Source organism: Ambystoma mexicanum, chromosome 6q (assembly GCF_040938575.1).
Source record: "Ambystoma mexicanum isolate Mex_15411 chromosome 6q, UKY_AmexF1_1, whole genome shotgun sequence".
Classification (NCBI taxonomy): domain Eukaryota; kingdom Metazoa; phylum Chordata; class Amphibia; order Caudata; family Ambystomatidae; genus Ambystoma; species Ambystoma mexicanum.
Genome location: NC_090937.1, coordinates 1,405,165,068 through 1,405,185,817, shown reverse-complemented (window position 1 = coordinate 1,405,185,817; position 20,750 = coordinate 1,405,165,068). Strand labels below are relative to the sequence as shown.

General features: G+C 46.2%; 1 protein-coding gene across 5 annotated transcripts in view; it reads left to right on the top strand.

Moving 5' to 3' along the window:
* The first annotated feature begins 1,726 nt into the window (after window positions 1–1,726).
* GRK4 (G protein-coupled receptor kinase 4) overlaps window positions 1,727–20,750 on the top strand; it is a 1,171,195-nt gene continuing 1,152,171 nt past the window's right edge. For all 5 annotated transcript variants that reach the window (XM_069632057.1, XM_069632058.1, XM_069632056.1 and 2 more), the window contains exon 1: window positions 1,727–1,981. In XM_069632057.1, the coding sequence (XP_069488158.1) occupies window positions 1,930–1,981 (52 nt within the window). In that variant the 5' untranslated portion in view covers window positions 1,727–1,929. The remainder of the gene's footprint in view (window positions 1,982–20,750) is intronic.

Sequence of the window (20,750 nt, the reverse complement as noted above, 5' to 3'; positions counted from 1 at the left end):
ATATGGCATTTACAAACTCCCCTATACACAAGTGTTTCACTGCATTTTTCTTTCTCCATTTCGGCCAAAGGTTCTTTGCTATAAAGATCCCACTCTCTTTGTCATTTTGCTGCTATTTGCATACTCGCCTGCCTTCCTTCACTCCATTTTCCCTCCCTCGTTTACCCACGTCACACACCACTTGCCTTTACATTGTTGCACCTCCACTCCCCGTTCCTCACTCACTTGCCGCTCATCTCTCCCTTTCTCCAGCCCTCCCCGCACAGTTCATTTCTCCCTGACTCTTTAGAGCTCCATTATTCCCCATTCTCCTTACACTTCTGAAACCCATACTCTCTATTTCCCCTCCCGTCCCGTTACCCTGCATTCCCCTCACTTTTGTGCCTCGTTAACTATTGCCTCATTCCCTTGCCCTCATTCATTCTCTGTATGCATTTGCCGTTTTACCCTCACCTGGCTCCCTCCAATCACTGTATCTCCTGCCTTCCCTGACTCTCAATCTCTCCCTCACACGTCTGCCCTCCTTCATTCTCCACTCTCCCGTCCCATCAGTGCTCATGTTACCTGCTCCCTCTCTACTTTTCTCCCTCACTATCCTGCCCGTATTCCCTCTCTATTTCCATTCACTGCCCTGCACAAGGGCCCCGTGGAGCTGGAGGAGATATGCAGGTGGTGGGTTAACTTGGAGTTAAGTGGTCTTTCATGAGCCACATGCAGAACCCACAAAAAATGGTAACCCCTGGTATGCTTTGAGATGAAAAGGTGAATTATAAGTCTGTGTTGTTCAATAACATTTCAAGTGTGTGGGGTAAGAGCACCACTCATCTCTGCATGCTGTAGGAATTATCCTGTGATATCACCTCCTGTAATGCCCTTTCCCATTGCCCATGGTATTGCCCATTGCCTTGAACCCTATCATTTCCAACATTAGCTTCAGGGTTAATCTTTCAATGTTACCAGCATCGACAGCAAACCCCTGGCAAGGAGGCACAGCTGTCTCTAGCTAGAGCCAGACCCCCAAACATAGAAAACGAAACAAACAAAAAAATTAAGCATTTATCCCTAAAGTTCACATTGTGCAATTCCGCCCACTCAAGGCTCCGCCTCCATGATCCGCACACTTGGGGCCCGCTGTCATTTTTGCCCACTGGGCCCTTTGCGTTAAACATGCCACTGGTCCGACCCTGCTTAAAACAGAAAAATTGAAATGTTTCTTACACAGTGCTTCACATCTGCTTCGAGAAGTTTCATTCAATACGCTATGGAAAAAAGAGAAATGAGGGCAGGGTGTGACGTGGGATGTAGAAAGGCAGTGGAGTTGTGCTGGGCCTGGAATATTGTGGAGATCACTGCTAAACGTGCCATGGTGATATATACACGTGCAGTGGCCCGCGGGTGATGAAAACAACACCAGCATTGTTTATGTAACTGATCTATGGAGGTCACTCTATATATAGTGGAAAAGATGAAGAAAACACGCCAATGATGTTCTGTTCAACCTATTTGAGAAGTTCTTTCTGTGTTTGAATATCTTGATGTTGTGCTGTAGCGTGGGATACCGGGGTGGGAGGTGACTGAGATTGTGTAGTGGCTCAGAATTAAGAAGTAGGGGGTCTTTATCAGGAGAGGGAGGCCACGGTCCGGCCAGCCACATCTCTAGCCGCCCATGAGGGGGCGTGGGGGCTCGAGTGCTGCCCCAGAGCTGGGCGGGTCCCGAGCGAGCTGAGGAGGGCGGGGGAACAGCCGAGCTGCAGGCAGCACTCAGTCCGGAGAGCCGACGCAGAGGGACCCCCCAGAGCCGGGGGATGAGGGGACAACACGAGCCAGCAGGGCCCGGCACGAGGAGAGGGCAGGAGGCAGCAGGGTGCTAGCCCGGCTACGCCAGCCGTGCCCAGCCCCAGAGATGTGCCAGCCGCGCCGTCCTTGATCATGGAGATTGAGAACATTGTGGCCAACACGGTGCTGCTGAAAGCCAGAGAAGGTGAGCGAGGCGGGCTGAGGGGCTGCGGGGCTGCGGGGCTGCAGGAAGCCGGCAGCGCAGGTTCACTCTGGCGGGCACTACCATTCTGGGGACCGCCGGGGTGCCTGCGAGCGGCTCCTGCACTCCTCTAGTCCTGTCCGCACCCCCGGGCTGCACTGTACGAACTATTGTCACTGTGGAACGAGCTGCTTCTGCCCCACAGCCGCAGATGTCACTTCCCCTCTTCTCTCGTGGGTTCTTCATTCAGAAACCTGTGGTATGAGAGGTGCCCGTACCAGTACCTTGGCCATGTTGCTGTGTGTGAAGTGCACACACAATGTGCACTACTCACTCACTGTCTGCAGGCACACTTGAGTTTGAACCCTTTCTTTCTGCAGAGCGTTTTGGTGTGATGCCTATATGACGAGGACCACTGCGCGTGCAGCGGTGCTTCCCGCACAACTCCATCTTCATACACCCCACTTCTTCTCAACTCTCATTCCTCTTCTCCCCCATAGCGCCTTGAAAGGACTTGGTGACGGTGTCAAGCGCTGTATAAGAAATATAGCTATTTTCCTGTTTTAAAGTAACATCTGTAGTTTCCTAAACAATGCCAACACGTGGACACTTTATTTCAGTGCATTTATAAAGTTCATGCTTCTGTTCTGTGCCATTCTGGGGTTACCAGGCTGATCTAAGCGCAGCGCCCTCCCAGGCAATCGCACAAAGGAGTGGCAGACTTGCGCGAAGTACAGTACTTCTTTTCCTGCACACTGCTACAAAAAGCTGGTGAAATAAAGAAAGCGAATGACTCCGATTAAGGTGGGCGTCACTCCTGGCAATGATGTTTTTGGTGGCACTGCTGGTGTTTGACTATGACACTCTGGGAGAAAGGCATGCTTCATGTTTTCCCCACATTTTTAAGGTTTGATTTGCCCTTGGCATGCACGCTAAAGGCAGGCAACGTTAATGCACTTGAATAGCCGAAGTGTTCGTGTAGTGGTCAAATGCTGGGGTTAAACGGCTGGATGCTTTTTAACTCCGCTTAATTGAAAAATGGGGATACACACGGGAGTTGGCGTGCCCTCAATGGGTCTGGCAGGAACTCGTGTATCGTTTGGGATACAGACGGGAGTTGGCGTGCCCTCAATGGGTCTGGCAGGAACTCGTGTATCGTTTGGGATACAGACGGGAGTTGGCGTGCCCTCAATATCGTTTGGGATATAGACAGGAGTTGGCGTGCCCTCAATGGGTCTGGCAGGAACTCGTGTATCGTTTGGGATACAGACGGGAGTTGGCGTGCCCTCAATGGGTCTGGCAGGAACTCGTGTATCGTTTGGGATACAGACGGGAGTTGGCGTGCCCTCAATATCGTTTGGGATATAGACAGGAGTTGGAGTGCCCTCAATATCGTTTGGGATACAGACAGGAGTTGGCGTGCCCTCAATGGGTCTGGTAGGAACTCGTGTATCGTTAGGGATACAGACAGGAGTTGGTGTGCCCTCAATGGGTCTGGCAGGAACTCGTGGAACTCGTATGTCGTTTGGGATACAGACAGGAGTTGGCGTGCCCTCAATGGGTCTGGTAGGAACTCGTGGAACTCGTATGTCGTTTGGGATACAGACAGGAGTTGGCGTGCCCTCAATGGGTCTGGCAGGAACTCGTGGAACTCGTATGTCGTTTGGGATACAGACAGGAGTTGGCGTGCCCTCAATGGGTCTGGTAGGAACTCGTGGAACTCGTATGTCGTTTGGGATACAGACAGGAGTTGGCGTGCCCTCAATGGGTCTGGCAGGAACTCGTGGAACTCGTATGTCGTTTGGGATACAGACAGGAGTTGGCGTGCCCTCAATGGGTCTGGCAGGAACTAGAGCAGTTTTCTTATTTTTATTTGAGCTATTTGGCATAGCCAGTTCCCCAGATATGATTGTGGGCCAGGAGTGTATTACTTACTACTTTTGAAACTGGAAGTAAAATGAATGTTAAGGTAGTTCCTATTTACGAATAGAGTATTGTTTTCATCAAGTAAAAATATAACTATACATTTAAAACTATTTTTGTTTCAGCCCATTTCAGTAATTCTCTCTAGATACATAGTGCTGTTTGTCTATAAGGCACACAAACAAGATAAGGGAAAAATCATTTGCAGAGTCTCTCTTTATGCCAAGTTCTACGCTTGCCCTAGATGTAACCCCTCAACACGTCAGTGAAGGTGAACCTGCATTTTGTTAGTCCCCAGTTTATTTTCCTGAGAGTACTAGCCTGATCTTGGGGATTACAGTAGATATATTGGTTGCTTAGGTGGAGCCCTGGATAGGGCACAGACTTGGCTTCAAGAAGCAGCGAAGCGCTTTACAGAGAACCCTTATGGTAGGGGGGGGGCATCTCAACCATAAGTTGCTGTACATGCATTCTGCTTGAAACCTGAAGATTATGGAAATTAGAATCTAATGGCGATGTCAGGTGACAATTCTTTTTGCGGACATTGCTAGTACTGTCACCTTGGAGTTGTTTTTGTATACTTGCATTGCGCATGTTTACAATGTAAGTATAGTGAGGTGAAGATGGCGTAACTCTAAAACCTTTCTAATTTAAATGGATCTCATTAAGCCAAAGTGTGCTGCATTCAGACCAACATTCATTCTGTGGGTGCCAGAGGTCCGTCCCCATAAATTGGGACCACACTCGAACCCACACCCACGTTTTGTAGGTTAACAATCGGGGCATTTCAATATCATCGATTTGCGTCCAGCGTTTCAAATCAGATGGGTGTCATTATCGCAAGAGTCACCTTACATAACCTACATTCGTCGCTCTAGTGCAGGGGTATGCAACCTTTTGGCTCTCAGCCACAGCAAGCATGGCGAATAGTCAGAAATCCTGGCAGACATGGTTCAAAACCTCTGCAGAGCCACAGGTTGCAAACACCTTCCTGCTCTAGTGGATGACGTCAGTTAGAGCATGGCATAAATGGTCCTTGGACTTTGGGGAAGGAATAGCAGATGAAAGGTGGCGGAGTATGTGCAATCTGACTAGCCAGGTCTCTTCACTCTAAATTCAGATTGATAATAATAATAATTTATTAATGTGATACAGTTTTATACATGAGTAAAACACTTTACACATATCCACATAGAATAAAACGGGATCAGTAAAAAAAACAATATATACTAGGTCATGGATTGAACCAAACTTTACCTACAGCATATTCTAGAGTAAAAAAAAAAACTAACAATAATACGGAAACAACAACATTGTTGCCCTATTATTATTAGTTTTTTTCATCATGTCAGACATAAGAACTCATATAGACTTTTTAGTATGCGATCATGTGTATACAAATGTATACCAGTTTTAATAGAGTCTGCGTGTTTACCTCTAACTTTCACAATCGCCAACTAAAGGAGGCGACTAGATGCGGGGCCAGCCCTAGTGGAACTATTCATACGGGTAGCGGCATCACGCCACACCGGAAAAAGTGCTATGTGCAGTTTGGGGTATTTAGTGTGTTAACACACTGATAGCAAAATTCTATCTGCTCTAGATATTCTGGGTTATGGACAAACTTCCCAAGATTTTTGACTCGGCTTGTGCTCATGTCTCGACATTGTGCTAGAACATGACGAGCAGTTTTGGACTCAGAAGGCAATGCGCATATTCTGCAATACCTTTTTGACTCCACGTCCCATTTCAGGGCCTCTAGTAGCCTGTGTAGGTAGATGGTTAATACGCAGAAGCCGAATAAAAATATTATTATTATTAAATTAATATTGAGCCAATTTAAACTTTTGAATCGGTTGCACTACACCCTGGCTGGATTACAATTATTTCAACACGGTAGCAATGACCAGTGCATCAGGTGAAGTACAGGTATAGTGCTGATTATTTACATGTTATGGTATGCCTACAATTGCAAGATTTTGGGTACAGCTTTTTAATAGTATTGCACTCATTCTGGACCCTTTATTTGGGGAACTCGTTGAAGTGTCAATAGTGAAACCTAGATGTATCAGCTTGGCTTTTTATTGGCAAAAAGATGTATTCTTGGGACTTGCACACAAAAACGCCCTCTTCCCCCCCACACCAAGGCCCGGATATGCGCTGTAACATAGGCTAACAATAGTAAGTATATCGTTACTACCATCGGCCTCTAAACCAAAGGACATAGGGTTGGACTTCAGAAACTATTTTCTGTCCAAAAATATGGACAATTTCAATTTGATGTAGAACATTTTGTGTATATAACGGTCATAATTCAGATTTTAGTTAATCTTTGCATGTGTCGATGAAGCTGATCCATAAGAGAATGCAGTCCCCACCTTTTTAATAATGCTGCAATTTACAGCCCAGCATGTTCCTACCCTCAGAAAGCTCTCTCCTCTGCATTCCAGGATAGTCCAAAACTGTTATCTTTATCCACATATGCAGATGCTTGGGTGCATTTTCCAATTCTTTCTATGTCTCTGCACATCACGTTTACTGTGGCGCTGGCCACATCGCTAAGCCAAATGCGTGTCCTTAGGCCTCCTTTAAATAGGAATATCCACACACACGGTGTAATCAGCCTTCCCGTAAACTATCTACGTTATGTATTCACATCTGTTCTCAGTTTGCCCCAAATAATAATATCAAGATTAACAAAAAATATATCTGGTCATGTAGGATTACACCCACTTTTAAACACTATAATATTTTTTTCTTATTAATATCATATCGCTTAGACTTTACAAATTCATTAGAATATAAACCCATGTTACAAAACAAAATGCGAGACAGACTACCAATTTATGATGCACAATTGAGTAATTCCCCACAGTCTATCCTAGTTCAAAGGTAGAATGCATTTGACTGAGTTCTGGTAAAACAGACCAATCCCCTCCCTGGTTATATTGCTATGATTGCCCACCTGCCCCGACGGGTCTCTCTACACCCCTCCACATTCAGCTTTTTCAATGTTCTCAATGTATTGATCACCAAAGGTTTAAGAGTTGAGCCTGCCCACCAGGGCTAAAACTTGTGGCCCAGAGGCTCAATACAGATGTCAGAAGACTTTGGGCCTCATTACGAGGTTGGAGGAAGTCATGGCGCTATTAGCGCCATGACTACCTCCAATACCGGTACGGTGTCCGGTCCCGTTCAATGGGAACTTACCGGTCTATTTCAACCTTTGCAGGACCGGTAAATCCCCACTGAAAAAGCCATTCCCATTTCAGCCCCCATAGGGCTCAATGGGAAGGTGCTAATAATGGTACCGCAAATTGCGGTACCGTTATTAGCTCTGAAGTCCCTTAACGGATCCCTTCCATAACGCCTGGTAAAACCAGGCGTTAAGGAAGGGACCCGCTAAGGGACCTCATAGCAGGGCGGTAAGGGATTACCGGCACCGGTGCCCTTACCAGTGCCGGTAATCCCTTACCGCCCACCTCGTAATGAAGCCCTTTGTCTCGTTGAGCAGGCCAGCAGCTTTAGTCCCACTAGCTCAGGATCAACACTAACGTATGCAGCGTTGCACATCTCGCTGAGCAGGTTAGCTCAGGATCACCCTTAAGGCATGCAGTGTTGCACATCTCGCTGAGCAGGTTAGCATCTATAGTCCCACTAGCTCAGGATCAACCTTAAAGCATGCAGCGTTGCACATCTCGCTGAGCAGGTTAGCAGCTTTAGTCCCACTAGCTCAGGATCAACCTTAAGGCATGCAGCGTTGCACATCTCGCTGTGCAGGTTAGCAGCTATAGTCCCACTAGCTCAGGATCAACCTTAAGGCATGCAGCGTTGCACATCTCGCTGAGCAGGTTAGCAGCTATAGTCCCACTAGCTCAGGATCAACCTTAAGGCATGCAGCGTTGCACATCTCGCTGAGCAGGTTAGCAGCTATAGTCCCACTAGCTCAGGGTCAACCTTAAGGCATGCAGCGTTGCACATCTCGCTGAGCAGGTTAGCAGCTATAGCCCCACTAGCTCAGGATCAACCTTAAGGCATGCAGCGTTGCACATCTCGCTGAGCAGGTTAGCAGCTTTAGTCCCACTAGCTCAGGATCAACCTTAAGGCATGCAGCGTTGCACATCTCGCTGAGCAGGTTAGCAGCTTTAGTCCCACTAGCTCAGGATCAACCTTAAGGCATGCAGCGTTGCACATCTCGCTGAGCAGGTTAGCAGCTTTAGTCCCACTAGCTCAGGATCAACCTTAAGGCATGCAGCGTTGCACATCTCGCTGAGCAGGTTAGCAGCTATAGCCCCACTAGCTCAGGATCAACCTTAAGGCATGCAGCGTTGCACATCTCGCTGAGCAGGTTAGCAGCTTTAGTCCCACTAGCTCAGGATCAACCTTAAGGCATGCAGCGTTGCACATCTCGCTGAGCAGGTTAGCAGCTTTACGATCAACCTGAAGGCATGCAGCGTTGGACACTGCATGGTTGAAAGCCAATCCCGTTTCTTTCTTTTTTTTTTTTTTTTTTTTATTGTTTAAAGTGCTTTTGGTTAATTAAAACCTTATACACTAAAGCCAATCCCGTTTCTAGATCAGGAAAAAAACGTTTTGTGGCTTTGCTCTATCTTTTTTTTTATCTTCCAAAAGACTCTAATAACCTCAAGTAAATGCCATTTTTCTTTTTCAGTGTACTTTATTCAGCATAGATAAGGAAACAGAATAGAGACTGACGTGACACAATCCCGAAGCAACTTCAGAGTCATGCCCACTATGTTGGGGAGGAGGGGGTTTAATGGGGGGTGGGGAGGTTAGATCAGAGAGGCTGGAAAGAGCCATGGAAAGTAAAAACGGGAAAGGGAGGGGGAAGGGAGGTATAGTATGTATCCTGGGAGGCAGCGCCCTTTTAAAAGTTATTGACCCTTCCCTATATGGTCAGCAGAAGCCTATGCCTAGTTTTCCATTTCCTTGTACAGGGGCTCTAAATTGACCATCACCAGACTTTTCCGTGTGTGGTATGTCCAGCCCCAGGTACCTGAACTCCTCAGGTTCCCCCTTTACTAGCCAGTTCTCCAGATGTCCCTTAAAGCAATTCATGGTGAGGGGGAGTGCCTCCGACTGGTTGATCCTGTGGCCAGACAGTCTTCCAAATCACCGGATTATAGAGAAGAGAGCAGGCAACGTGTGTTTGGGGTCGGACACAAACACCAGCATATCTTCAGCATAGAGTGTGAATTTACAATCCAGGCCACCTGTGCATATGTTTGTAATCTACCCATTCTGTTTTATAGACTGTGCCAGGGGATTCGGGGCCAGATTAGAGAAAGGTGATGACAGTGGGACACCTTGTCCAGTATCGCAATGCAGCTGAAATGGCATTGATCTCCCTCTTCTTGCTTGCACACATGCCTAAGAAGGACAGTACAAGGCTTTTAACATGCCAATAGACTTGTATTCAAAGCCGCAATGTGAGTGCCAGTATACCTACCGATCAGAGCCTTTCTCTGCATCCAGCTACAAAGCCACATTAGGGGAGTCCTCATACGTCGACAGGGTCTGACAGTCTAGCAGTAGTCTGATGTAGTCCACTCCCCGTCGACCTATTATAAATACCACTAAAACATTTGGTTATGGAATGTGTGATTCTTCAACCACTTGGGGTAAAATATCTGGAATCCCTAAAACTCAACTATATTATGTTTGAGGATGAGTGGGCTTGGAAAAGATGTTTAAATATCCAAACTACCCATGAGGGCTTGGCCCTATCTGGATTTATTAAAAGCTTAAATCTATAAATTCATAACTCCATATAGCTAAATGCGTTATGCCGGGATTATGACATTGTTTATGAAATTGAAATTGTCTATGTAATGTCTGAGCACAACGAATATTACATATTACATTTTATATTTCGTCTTTCTCTGTCGGTAGAGTTGTCTATGTATAATGTGAGTACATTCCCTTTTGCTGTGTTCTTTTTTTTTTTTTTTTTTAAATGATTGTTTTAAATGATTGTTTAAATGATTGATTTCTGATGTTTTTTTGTAAAGGTTTGAATAAACCATATACAAATAAAATAAAAAAAAATCCCACTTGATCCTTACTGGCTCGAAGTTACATCATGTTGGTTAGTATGTTTGAAATCGCCTTCGCATACATTTTGGCATCCACGTTAATCATGGAGATAGGATGGTAGCTTGCAGCAGCAATTCTCCCCTCCCTATGGATCCCTGTTACCAGTGCCGGTCTCTGAGTGGTGCCATTCTGCCCCCTTCAGTGCTCTCTCGGAACACTTCCAAAAATAGTGGTATGATGGGGCCCTAACATTCTTCAGTTACGCCATCTTGACCAGCAGTCCTTCCATTGGGCATGGCCTTAAGTGCCAAATGCACTTCATCTCACATAAACGGCACCTTGAATGCTTCAAAGTCCTCTCTATAGAAGGCACAATGCCATGCTCCAAATTCTTTGCTGATCTCCTTGGCTGTCTCCACTGCAGCCCCAGCCGCCCTCTCATTTTTGGCTCTCTGATTTCTAATCCGATTCCAAACCTTATGAAGTGGATACCTGAGCAACTTGGATACCTTTTTCCTTCTCTCTCCGCAGACCTGGTTCTACGCCTTGGAGTCAGTGGTCGAAGTGAGCGGTAGCGCTTGGGAGCGGTGCTCCTCTACTTTTTGAAATTAAGTTTTACTGTTCCTATACTTCTATTTTAAAAAGAAACCGTTCCGTAATGGTTTCGTTTTTGAAATAAAAGTGTAGGAAAAAGCTAAAACTTGCACATTCAGTGCACTGCACTGAACGTTCCCTTAAACAGCAGGTGTATGTGTTTGGGGGTTTGTATTGTGTGTGGGAGGGGACGTGGTGATGGGGGTTTTCGGGGAGTGGGTTCAGGCCAGCAGGGAACATATTCCACTACTTCTTTTCGTACACTTCGATCACTGCTTGCAGTGCATCGCCGCTCTCCACATCTATTCTTCTTTTACTGGATGTGTCATCTTAACGCGCTTCCTCAAGTTTACCTTGCTCAGGTCGTGTTGCTAAACTCTCGTGAGTTTCTTAAACTTATTTTCATTATATTGTAATTCTTTCTTCCGCTCCCCCCTTCTTCTCTCAGGGATGAGAAGGTGATGGTTTTTCCTCTCCAGAGGGTCTTCAGGGAGACCCACAGAAATGATTATAGTCACAGACCCTTTGTTAATGTGTGTGTGTGTATTACAGTTATGGTTAAGTTGCTAAACCCATAGGAAGAACACTTTTTGGGTGGCTTATAACTTAGCTCCCTCTCGAGAAATCCTCACCAAACTTTGCAAAACATGTATATGGCCCACTCTGAATCTTTATGCAAAGTTTGGTGACGTTTGGTCCGGGGGGGGCAAAATTTTAGGGGGGGTCCCAACATTTCTTTTTTCCCCATAGACTGAATAGAGAAAGCATTTCTGTCGCGCCTACAGCCCAAACTGCTGGATGGATTTTCACCAAATCTGCGGCAGGAGCGGCAGCTTAGTCCCGAAAGCGTGCTTTTGTAAATTCGGAGTGGGCCATATACTTTTTTTGCAAAGTTTGGTGTGGATTCGTCCAGGGGGAGCAAAGTTATAAACCGCCCAAAAAGTGCTCTTCCTATGGGATTAGCAACTTAACCATAACTATATATATATATCTATATATATATATATATATATATATATATATATATATATATATATATATATATATATCTCTATATCCCACCTTTTGTGTATAGAGTCAATAAATGTGTCAGTCATTAAGTATTGCTACATTGCCACTGAATATCCCTGTTTTTAACAACTGTTGACAAAACTACTAAAATTCCAATGTTTTCCATTTCACTTATGTGCACTGCTGGCTACAAAGAAAAGGTAAATCCTAGAAAAAGAAAAGCTATTTCCTTTCTGATGGATGTTTGTTTTGCGTTTGCTCGGCCATGTGGGGAGTTCCCTTAGACTTACTGCTCCCCGGCCCCTGGCAAAACGAATAATTGGACTCAGACAGGCAAAATATCACACTTCGGCCATTAGGTAGGGTAAAACATATAAATGGCTCGTTATAGGCCCTTTATTCACAATATATATATATATATATATATATATATATATATATATATATATATATATATATATACAGCAGACAATACAATAACTATTCCCCACAGTAGTCCAGTCAGCAACAATATTTATGTGACCTTGCTTCGCCTTCACTGCCACGATGCACGTTTTTATTCTGCTGAGCCCCTAAAGACGTAGGCTCTCACTATGGTGATGGGAGATGAATGTCCAAGATGGCTGCGCACCGGCGCCATGTTTCAGCACCATATTTCGCATAGACATTACAATATTTTAGGCGCCATATGTCTTAGAGGTCCAGATCTGACATCCTGTCAACCGAATGTTGGGACTTGCCTCCAGTTGACTTGTCCCTCATCATGTTTAAGGGAACATTGAAATCCTCTGCTATCACTATGTATTCACACCCCATATCTAATATTGTTTGAGACAGGCTTTATCATACACATTGGCCAACACACTGCGTTGTTTTATCTGTGCCTCAACCATCCATCGATGGACCGGTAGATTACTGCGCAGGAGAATTAGACAAAATCAATTTCAATGATTTTTTTGCAATCGAATTTTGGCCCACATGCGGGGGTGGGTAAGGGAAATAACTAGGGGGTGAATATGTGGTGGGTGTGCCCCCAAATCCAGCAGTTCTGGAAAAAGGTGGTCGCCCAATTAAAGCGATCTATGGGTTTGAGCTCAAGTTTGACCCCTTGGTGTTGCTTTTGGGCAATGAAGACTCCCAAGACCATTACACACTGGGAGCCAGAAGTTCTCGCCTGGTTACTTATTTTTTGGTCACAGCGAGACTGGTGATAGTGACACACTGGAAGGGCCGGGAAAAAACAGATATTAAGGAATGGTGGGCACGAGTTTGGTATGTAGCCACCATAAGTAAGATAGAGGGGGCAACGCAAGAGCCGATGCCACAGTTTCTTGCTGACTAGGCCTCACTAATTACATATGTAAGGGAACACGATAACCCCAACATCCACCATAGACCCCACGAGATCACATCATTTTCACTAATATAAGTTACAAAATGCATCCCTTACCGTAAGCCGGCGCCACAAAATGTCACTGAGAACTGCACCTGGAACTGTTTTATGCATACTTCATAATTGATGAGTATTCTCCTTTTTTGCACCCGAAAACGTTTTACACATGTTCCATAACCGATGAATATTCTTTTCACCATGTTCATGGTTTTGCTTGTAATTTAACGTTAGCTCTTTTTGTTTCTTCCTCTCCTTTCTTTTTCAGTACAATACACTGATTTCATTTCAATGCTTATTATCTACCACTTTGCACCGTGAGGAAAAAGGAGCCAAATAGACGGGCATGAAGGAGATGGATACATGCTACCCACACCCTTGCTATTTTAAGTCTTCCTTTCTGTTGCCTTTCTCTACGATATGCTTGTTTTTGGTGCAAAGAGAAAAGAGTTTAATAAAGTATAAATGCTAAAGAAAAAAAAAACTATGGTAGAGGTAAAAGGGGGGGGGGGCTACAGGGGGGTCTCTCCTCTCATATATTTGCAGCAAATGGGTAAAAACATTTTTATTTCGACAAATTCTCCTCAACCAAATCAAATAGAACCTCCTTCGATCCTCTTCTTCATTATATTTCTGTCCAGTATTAGACTTAACATTTTTACAAAACATTTTTGCAAAACAGGAGGTCCACTCCATGCACATTCTTGCAGTGCGTGCTTGACCTGTTGGCCCCAACGCATTCCTTCACCAGCCTTTCATTCTCCTCTGGGCTCAAGCGAGTCTCTTGAGTATAGGCCACATAGTGTTTTATTCTTCACATAAAAGACAGAGATTTCCTTGTCTTTATCGGGTGGTTCAGACCTAACTCTTCTGTAGCTGTTTTTCCCCTCTCACATTAACAGTTCTTTGTACTTTCTTCAATTAGCCGTTTGCTACTTTTGTTCAACACAGTTCGGTTTCTTAGCGGTTCTCCCCTCGACTCACCGGCTGTGATGAACCGCTTGGCTTTCCTTATCTCTGGTGTCAAGGCCGGTACCACGGTGGCAAGCGGTTCCGCTCGGCTTGGTTATCAGTGGAGGAGGGCTCCGTGTACCATCTGCTGCAACACACGCTGGCTATTGCTTGCGGTCCTAAGATTCCTTCTGTGGTGATTTCATGGGCTTTGGTCGGAAAGGGCAAGATCCCTTCTCTACTTGTCACTCTCTAGGTTTGTACCGTCTTTCTCCTCCGCTTGAAGAACTACCGTGCTGAGTTGGCTCTCGTCATGTGGTCTACCTTGCTCGTGTTGTGCTCCACCTTTTATCCCTGTGGCGAAGGGAAAGGGCTGTCCGATGTGTGAGATTCTGGTCAGCTGCCTGACTTTTCCTGACCCTTGTGGTGGGACATGGCAGGTAAATGGCCCTGTTGTTTGTCCATTGCCTTTCGTGGTTTGCAAAAGTGTTCGGTTCAGAAAAGGGGGGAGTGGGGTAGAGTGTTGAGTATCCTACGTGGTAGGATGGGGAAAAGGTGTTGCAAGAAGGAGGATATCACGGCCCACCTGTCTGCGTCCCACTTCCACTCCCCGAGGACCCCACATCCAGGTGATCCTCCATCATTGGTCCACCCCCAGGAACTGGATCCAATAGCGATGGTCGTGTCCTGGGCACCTGGGCGACAGCTCTCCGGGGACTAGTCAGGGAGACACCTTCAGGTTTCTCACAGCACTGACCTGACACCTTCACACCACATTAACACCGTCTCCAAATCCTGCTACCTTCACCTCTGCATTCTCGGACGCATCTTCCCTTACCTCTCCTACCCCACAGAATCACAGCAGTCATGTCCATTGCCCTCTCCCGCCTAGACTATGCTAGCTCCCTCTACCTGGGCGCCTCCGCTTATCAACTCAGAAAAATCCAAAGGGTCCAGAACTCTGCATCTAGGCCCCTCCTTGCCGTCAGACCCAGTGAACCCATCACCCCTGCCCTCTGTCCTCCACTGGCTACCAACAGCCCTCTTTCAAAGATTTGTGCATCACTCACTGGACCTCCACAAAATATGTGCAGAATACAGTCAACAGAAAAACGTCCTCTACCAATCCAACAGAAACATGGGTTCAGGCACTGCACTCCTGGTGATCCCCTCTTTCAAATCAACCAGAATAGGCGCCACCCTCTCCTTCCAAACCCCCACTATCTGGAATTCAATGCTTCCTATCATCCAACACATTGAGGACCATTTGGCATTCCAGAATAGCCTTCAAGACATGGCTATTCACCCCTGCACCCTGAGCCAGTCAATCACTCCATGCAGTCCGAGGAAGCAGCCAACTTCCAGCCCCTCAACGAATGACAGCAAGAATAATCTAATAATCGCCAGCAGAACACAGGAGAGAGCCGATGTCACATCTACAAAATCAAGAAACCTGTGGCATCAGACAGGTACATATCTCACTTCCATGCTATAGAAGATAGTCAATGGTATTGCCACTCACCCGCACACCTCTCCAACCATACTCCATTCTCAACGACGACACATTGCACAACACCTCTGCCATTAGAATGCACCTATCACCCACGACAAAATGTGGTCTAGCTGGACACATAATGAATCTACTACTCTCGCACTCTTTCTCACCAACTTCAAAGCACCCATACATTTGCCAGCTCAATATGGGTAGCTAGTAGGGACATGGCCACCCCTACCCAACTTCGCTTTGGCTAAAATGGACACACGAATTCTAAACTACTTGGATGAATTTCCCATAGTTGGACTTACTGTGCGTTGGGACCATACCAGCGGTGAAAGGTGCTATACAAATGATTACTACTACTACTACGACGAATGATTCCCCCTCTCTTAAACTTTAGTAAATTAATTAATTAATTTTGTCATTTATATAGCGCCTTTCACAATCCCAATGCCCTGTTGGTTGAAAGCCCTTGGAGGGAGTGTAGTCCGAATTTGAGAGAAATGGGAGGAGCTATTATGCATGTGTGCATTTTAGCCATTAAAGTTATGCAAGGGTGGCCAAGACCCTGCTAGTCACCCATGTCTGAATGGGGTGTGGATGGGCGCGGCAGATGTGAACTATAAACTAAGTAGGGGTGAGTTGTATTTAAGGAGATGGAGGATTATGTGGGAAGCTACCGTTCAAATTTGTGTTAAAGGTAGCTTCATTCTTATAGAGGTGTTGTGCAAAGGTGTTTCAGTTGTATGTGAGTGCAGGGTATGTGGAATGAGTCTGTGCCTTCCGCTAAGTTACCAAGGTGCAGTGTGCAAGGGGATAAATGGGTTAGCTGTTCAAACAAGAATGTTTACATCCTGGCTTCCGTCTATGTACAAAGAGCAGTGATGCATATCATAGATTAAATAAGAGTTAAATGAAAAACTGACCATATGAGAGGAGCGATAAAATGCCATTCATAGTACCTTCTAGTGCGAACAAGACATCCATTTAATGTTTTCTTACGGCGGCATGGGCCATCCTCATGTGCTTTAGAGTAACATGCAGTGCCTACTAAGAAGAGGGATCTGATGGGCCCAATTGTCCTCCTCCTGGAAGAACCAAGGGTGTCCCTAAGGTGCGATGCATTGGCCACCCTCTGAGCTCTTATCAGTGCAATACCTGGCCTACTATCAGGATTCCTATCATGTGCCACTTAGGAGAATACCTTCTTGAGTCCTCCATTTGGGTTGGCTGCGCCCAAAGTGGAGATTTGTGGCGTCAGAGCCCTGAAAAAGAATTGACGAGGCAGGTCGCTGAGAGAAGGACATGCAGGAGGGAGTGTGCCGGGGGAGCGGGCACGACTGCTGGAGGCAGCTGGTGTGCGAGTGGGATGGACAGGTGCAGGGAAGTTTGGGGGGTTGAGGGGGAAGAGGATGTGCGAGGTAGCAGCCAGGTTTTGAGGGCTTTCCTAAAGGCCAGGTCAACCTCCATGAGCTGGAGTGAGAGGAGGAGGAAGTTTCAGAAGTTGGGTGCAAGGACAGAGAAACGGGCAACTCCTAGTCTGGACGACTTGCAAGGGGGGACTACCAGGAGGTGTGCAGAGCCTGATCTGAGCATTCGGTGGGGTGGTAGCGCATGAGCTTGTTTTGGAGGAATTCAGGGCCTTTCTTGTGGCTGGTGCGATGGGTAATGCACATGGCTTTCAAAGTGGCATGACGGCTGATGGGCAGCCAGTGAGAGCGGGGAGATGTGTTCTCTAGGGGTGAGTGCGAGGAGGAGAGTTGCTGCAGAGTTTTGGATCTGTTTGAGCATTCTGAGTTGATAAGCAGGCGTGCATTGGTAGAGGGAGTTAGTGCAGTCTAGGCGTGAGAGGATGATGGCCATACTGCGGAGCCTTTGATGGGGTAGGAGAGATAAGGAAAGATCTGCTAGAGGATACAGAGGTGGAAGTTGCATGATCTAGAGACTGCATTGATGTGACAGGAGAGGTCGGGTCTGAGCTAAAAGTGCATCCTAGGTTTTTGACTGTGGGGGAAGTAGTAGGCGCGGGTCCTAATGAAGGCAGCTAAGGGATAGATTGGGGAAGGAGAGCTGTTTTGCCGCAGATTTAGATTTCATGTTTTCTGGGGTTGAGGAGTAGGTGGTGGTTTGTCATCCAGAGGTCGTTTTCGCAGGCAAGATATCAGATCTGGGTGGGGTGAGGAGGGGGAGTTTGGAATCTTGAGGATGATCTGCATGTCATCTGCATATTTGAAACCGGAAAGATTGTGGAAGCGGAGGAGCGTGGAGAGTGGTGAAAGGTAGAGTTTTAAGAGGAGATTGGAGTAGGGGGCTGCCTGAGGGACTCCATGGGGACTGGGTGGGGGCGGAGGAGAAATGATGGATAAAGACGATTTGAGAGTGGTTAGAGAGGAGATCCATCTGAGGGCAGAGTCCCTGATGCCTAGGTCAAAGAGTCTGTTCATGAGGATGTAGTGGTTGATTGTGTAGAAGGCTGCTGAGAGGTCGAGGGGTATGAGTGCAGGCCCACCCTCAGTCATTTCCAGATTGAGACAAGGGAGGATTCAGTTTCATTGAGGGGTCTGAAGCCAGACTGGGCAGGGACAAGAAGGCTTTGGGATTCGGCAAGGAGACTGAACTGAGAGTATGCCGTGAGATCTAGTAGTTTGGCTATAAAGTGATTGTTAGAGATGTAGCGGTAACTGGAGGGGTCCAGAGAGGGCTTTTTTAGTAGCGGTTTGACATGAGCGGTTTTGTAAGCTGTAGGGAAGATTCTAGCTGTTGCTGAATGGTTGGTTATAGATCTGTCGAGGGTGCCTGCATAGGTGGCAGAGAGAATGTTGTTTAGGAGGGCCGGACGCAACGGTGTCAGAGGGTTCCATGGGGGATGGAGAGGCAGAGCAGAAGGGGGGTGGGTCTTGAACTCATGCTTTTCAGGGGTTGTTTGGATTGGCAATGCTGGAGGTGTAGAAGGCATGTTTTGCTTTCCTAATTTCAAATCTGTAGGCTCTTGTGTGTCTGGCAGGAGTGGCTTTATTTTGGGCGGAAGGGTCTGCCAATGGCGTTCCAGGCGATCGTTGAGGGTTTTGAAGTGAGAGCTGAACCACCTGGGGGGGAAGGACCTGTGCTGCGGTATGGTGGCTTTGTGGTGGTTAAGGTAAAGAGAACATCGGAGAGCCATTGGACAAAATGGTCTGAAAAGCTTTTCTTTTTTAAATGAGAATGTAATTTATTTTAAATAATTATCAAAAGGGGTAATTCAGATCTGCGTCACGGTCTCCTCAATGAGTGAAGGATGCCCAGGGTAATGGGGTCTGTGTTTTATGGTCAATTTTCGAAGCTGGGAGTGAAACCTGAGACTCCAGATACTATGTTCGGCGAGTTGGCCTCTGGGTGTTTTCTGGCTAATTATGGCTACTGCCAGTTCTGTTAAATTCTCTGGAGAAGTATTCTAGGCCTAAGTTTACAACTCATTGCAATTTTTGGGAAGTTAAAGTGCCATGCTTAAAATCAAGGTAGTAAATAAAACGGATTTGGGTAAAGTGATTTGTTACAGGAAGTAACAAAAAACAAAAAAAACGCTGGTTTTGAAGATCCAGAACAAGTGTGAAGACACAATAGTAATTGGATTTGCAAAAGTCCCAAACTTACCATAGGAAGTTGAGTGAGGGACTATAGGAGGCTTTCATGGAAAATTAAATATACAATCGGCATGTTTCGGAGTCCTTCTGATGCACCACAAGTGGAAGTCCGATTGTTAATACTATCTGCAATCTGTGGAATCCTGCTGACTTTCCGGCTCCTATTGTTTGGGTTCTTGGACTTTTTCTGTACTTAGAACATACGAAATCCGCGTCGCTGAAGCACTGCTTGTATGTGCAGTAATGGATAACCTGAACAATACAGTCCAAGTCACGCCCCCATGTAGTGTGACCTGACAAAACAGTTCCTTTCCGTAGCACTTTACTGCACATATTTGTAGGCCACACGGTAAACAAAGTCCCAGGTCACGTGAGCAGAGCAGGTCCAAGGGAGTTTCCTACCCTCGGGCGTCAACGACCCGAGCATGTTTATTTGGTTTCTTGGTGGAGAGATGCGGGGAGCGTCACTGCTTTTCGTTCACCCCAGTGATGTATCTGCTGTCATGTATGACGCTTCTGCACTGATAAAGGTGGGGTTTCGGAGGCAGTCTTACGGGACGTCGCAGAACGTGACCGTTGTTTACACCTTTCCTATGAGCGTGATAGTTGCTATAAGGCACGTTCATGGCACCAAGGTATGCGTATGTATTTAACCCCCGCGAAAAGACGGTGTAATATCATGAATGGTTAAAGTCCGAATGGGGATATACAAGTCGAATTTCAAATGATGGAATTGCCATTTTCGAACCATCATCCACACTGCCCCTTCATCCCCCGACAACGCATTCCTTCCTCTGTAGCTTACTTGTTCCTTGCTCCCGCTCATCTCTGCGCATGTAATGCAGCTTCTGGCTACTAGTTTACTGTCAGTGTACATTCTGCATTTTGAAATTCGACTTTTTGAGCTTTCTTTCCTTTTCATTGTGTTTTGGGCAGCTATTATTGTTTTGCCACACCCTTCCTAGTAAAAGAGGCCATATTTGCAACAAGCCGGGCCAAGCTGGTGCCCCTGTGGGGCGGGCGCGCCATAGTTGTCGGCTGTAGCGCTGGACATGTTATGTTACTATGCTTTTGTGCTGCTCCAAATCACACGTGGCGTAGAGTTGTCTATTGCCAGAGACCGCCAGACTGTAGACACATCCAGGTATTAAATGACGGTACAGCGCATTTTCCGCCCGGCTCCTGCTGGCTTCCGAGGTCCGCCCAGCTGTCTCCATCTCTTTGGTGTGGGCACTCTATCTAGCTCACGTGCTTGCATCTACCTTCATCTTCCAGATCGTGTTCAATGTCCCTGCATCTCAAGGATCTTCCCACAGAAACTTGGTGTGGTCTTGAGAAGGAGCAGTGTATGGGATGAGAAGTCAATTTTTTTTCAATGTGTCTTTATTCCTACAGCCATGTCAGGGTGATAATATAGGTAGGGGAGGGGAGAAGCCTTACCTTCAGCTTAGACTAGACAGTGCAGGCTGTCCTTAGTTTTTGACGTCTTCCATTGCTTTGTCTGTAAACCCATACCATTCACCAAGAAAGCTTATGTAGTTGGTAATTAAAATAATCCTTGGACTCTAACCCATGCTATTTTGATTCCATCAGTGCCACCTATGTTTCCTGAATTGTAACAGCTCAAAGGTTGTCTAGTCTCGATTCCAAATGTTCCATAGGAGTGAAAGATATATATATAGATCATCTAGAAATAAGTGGGGGGCCGTTATTGAGCTACAGGAAGCA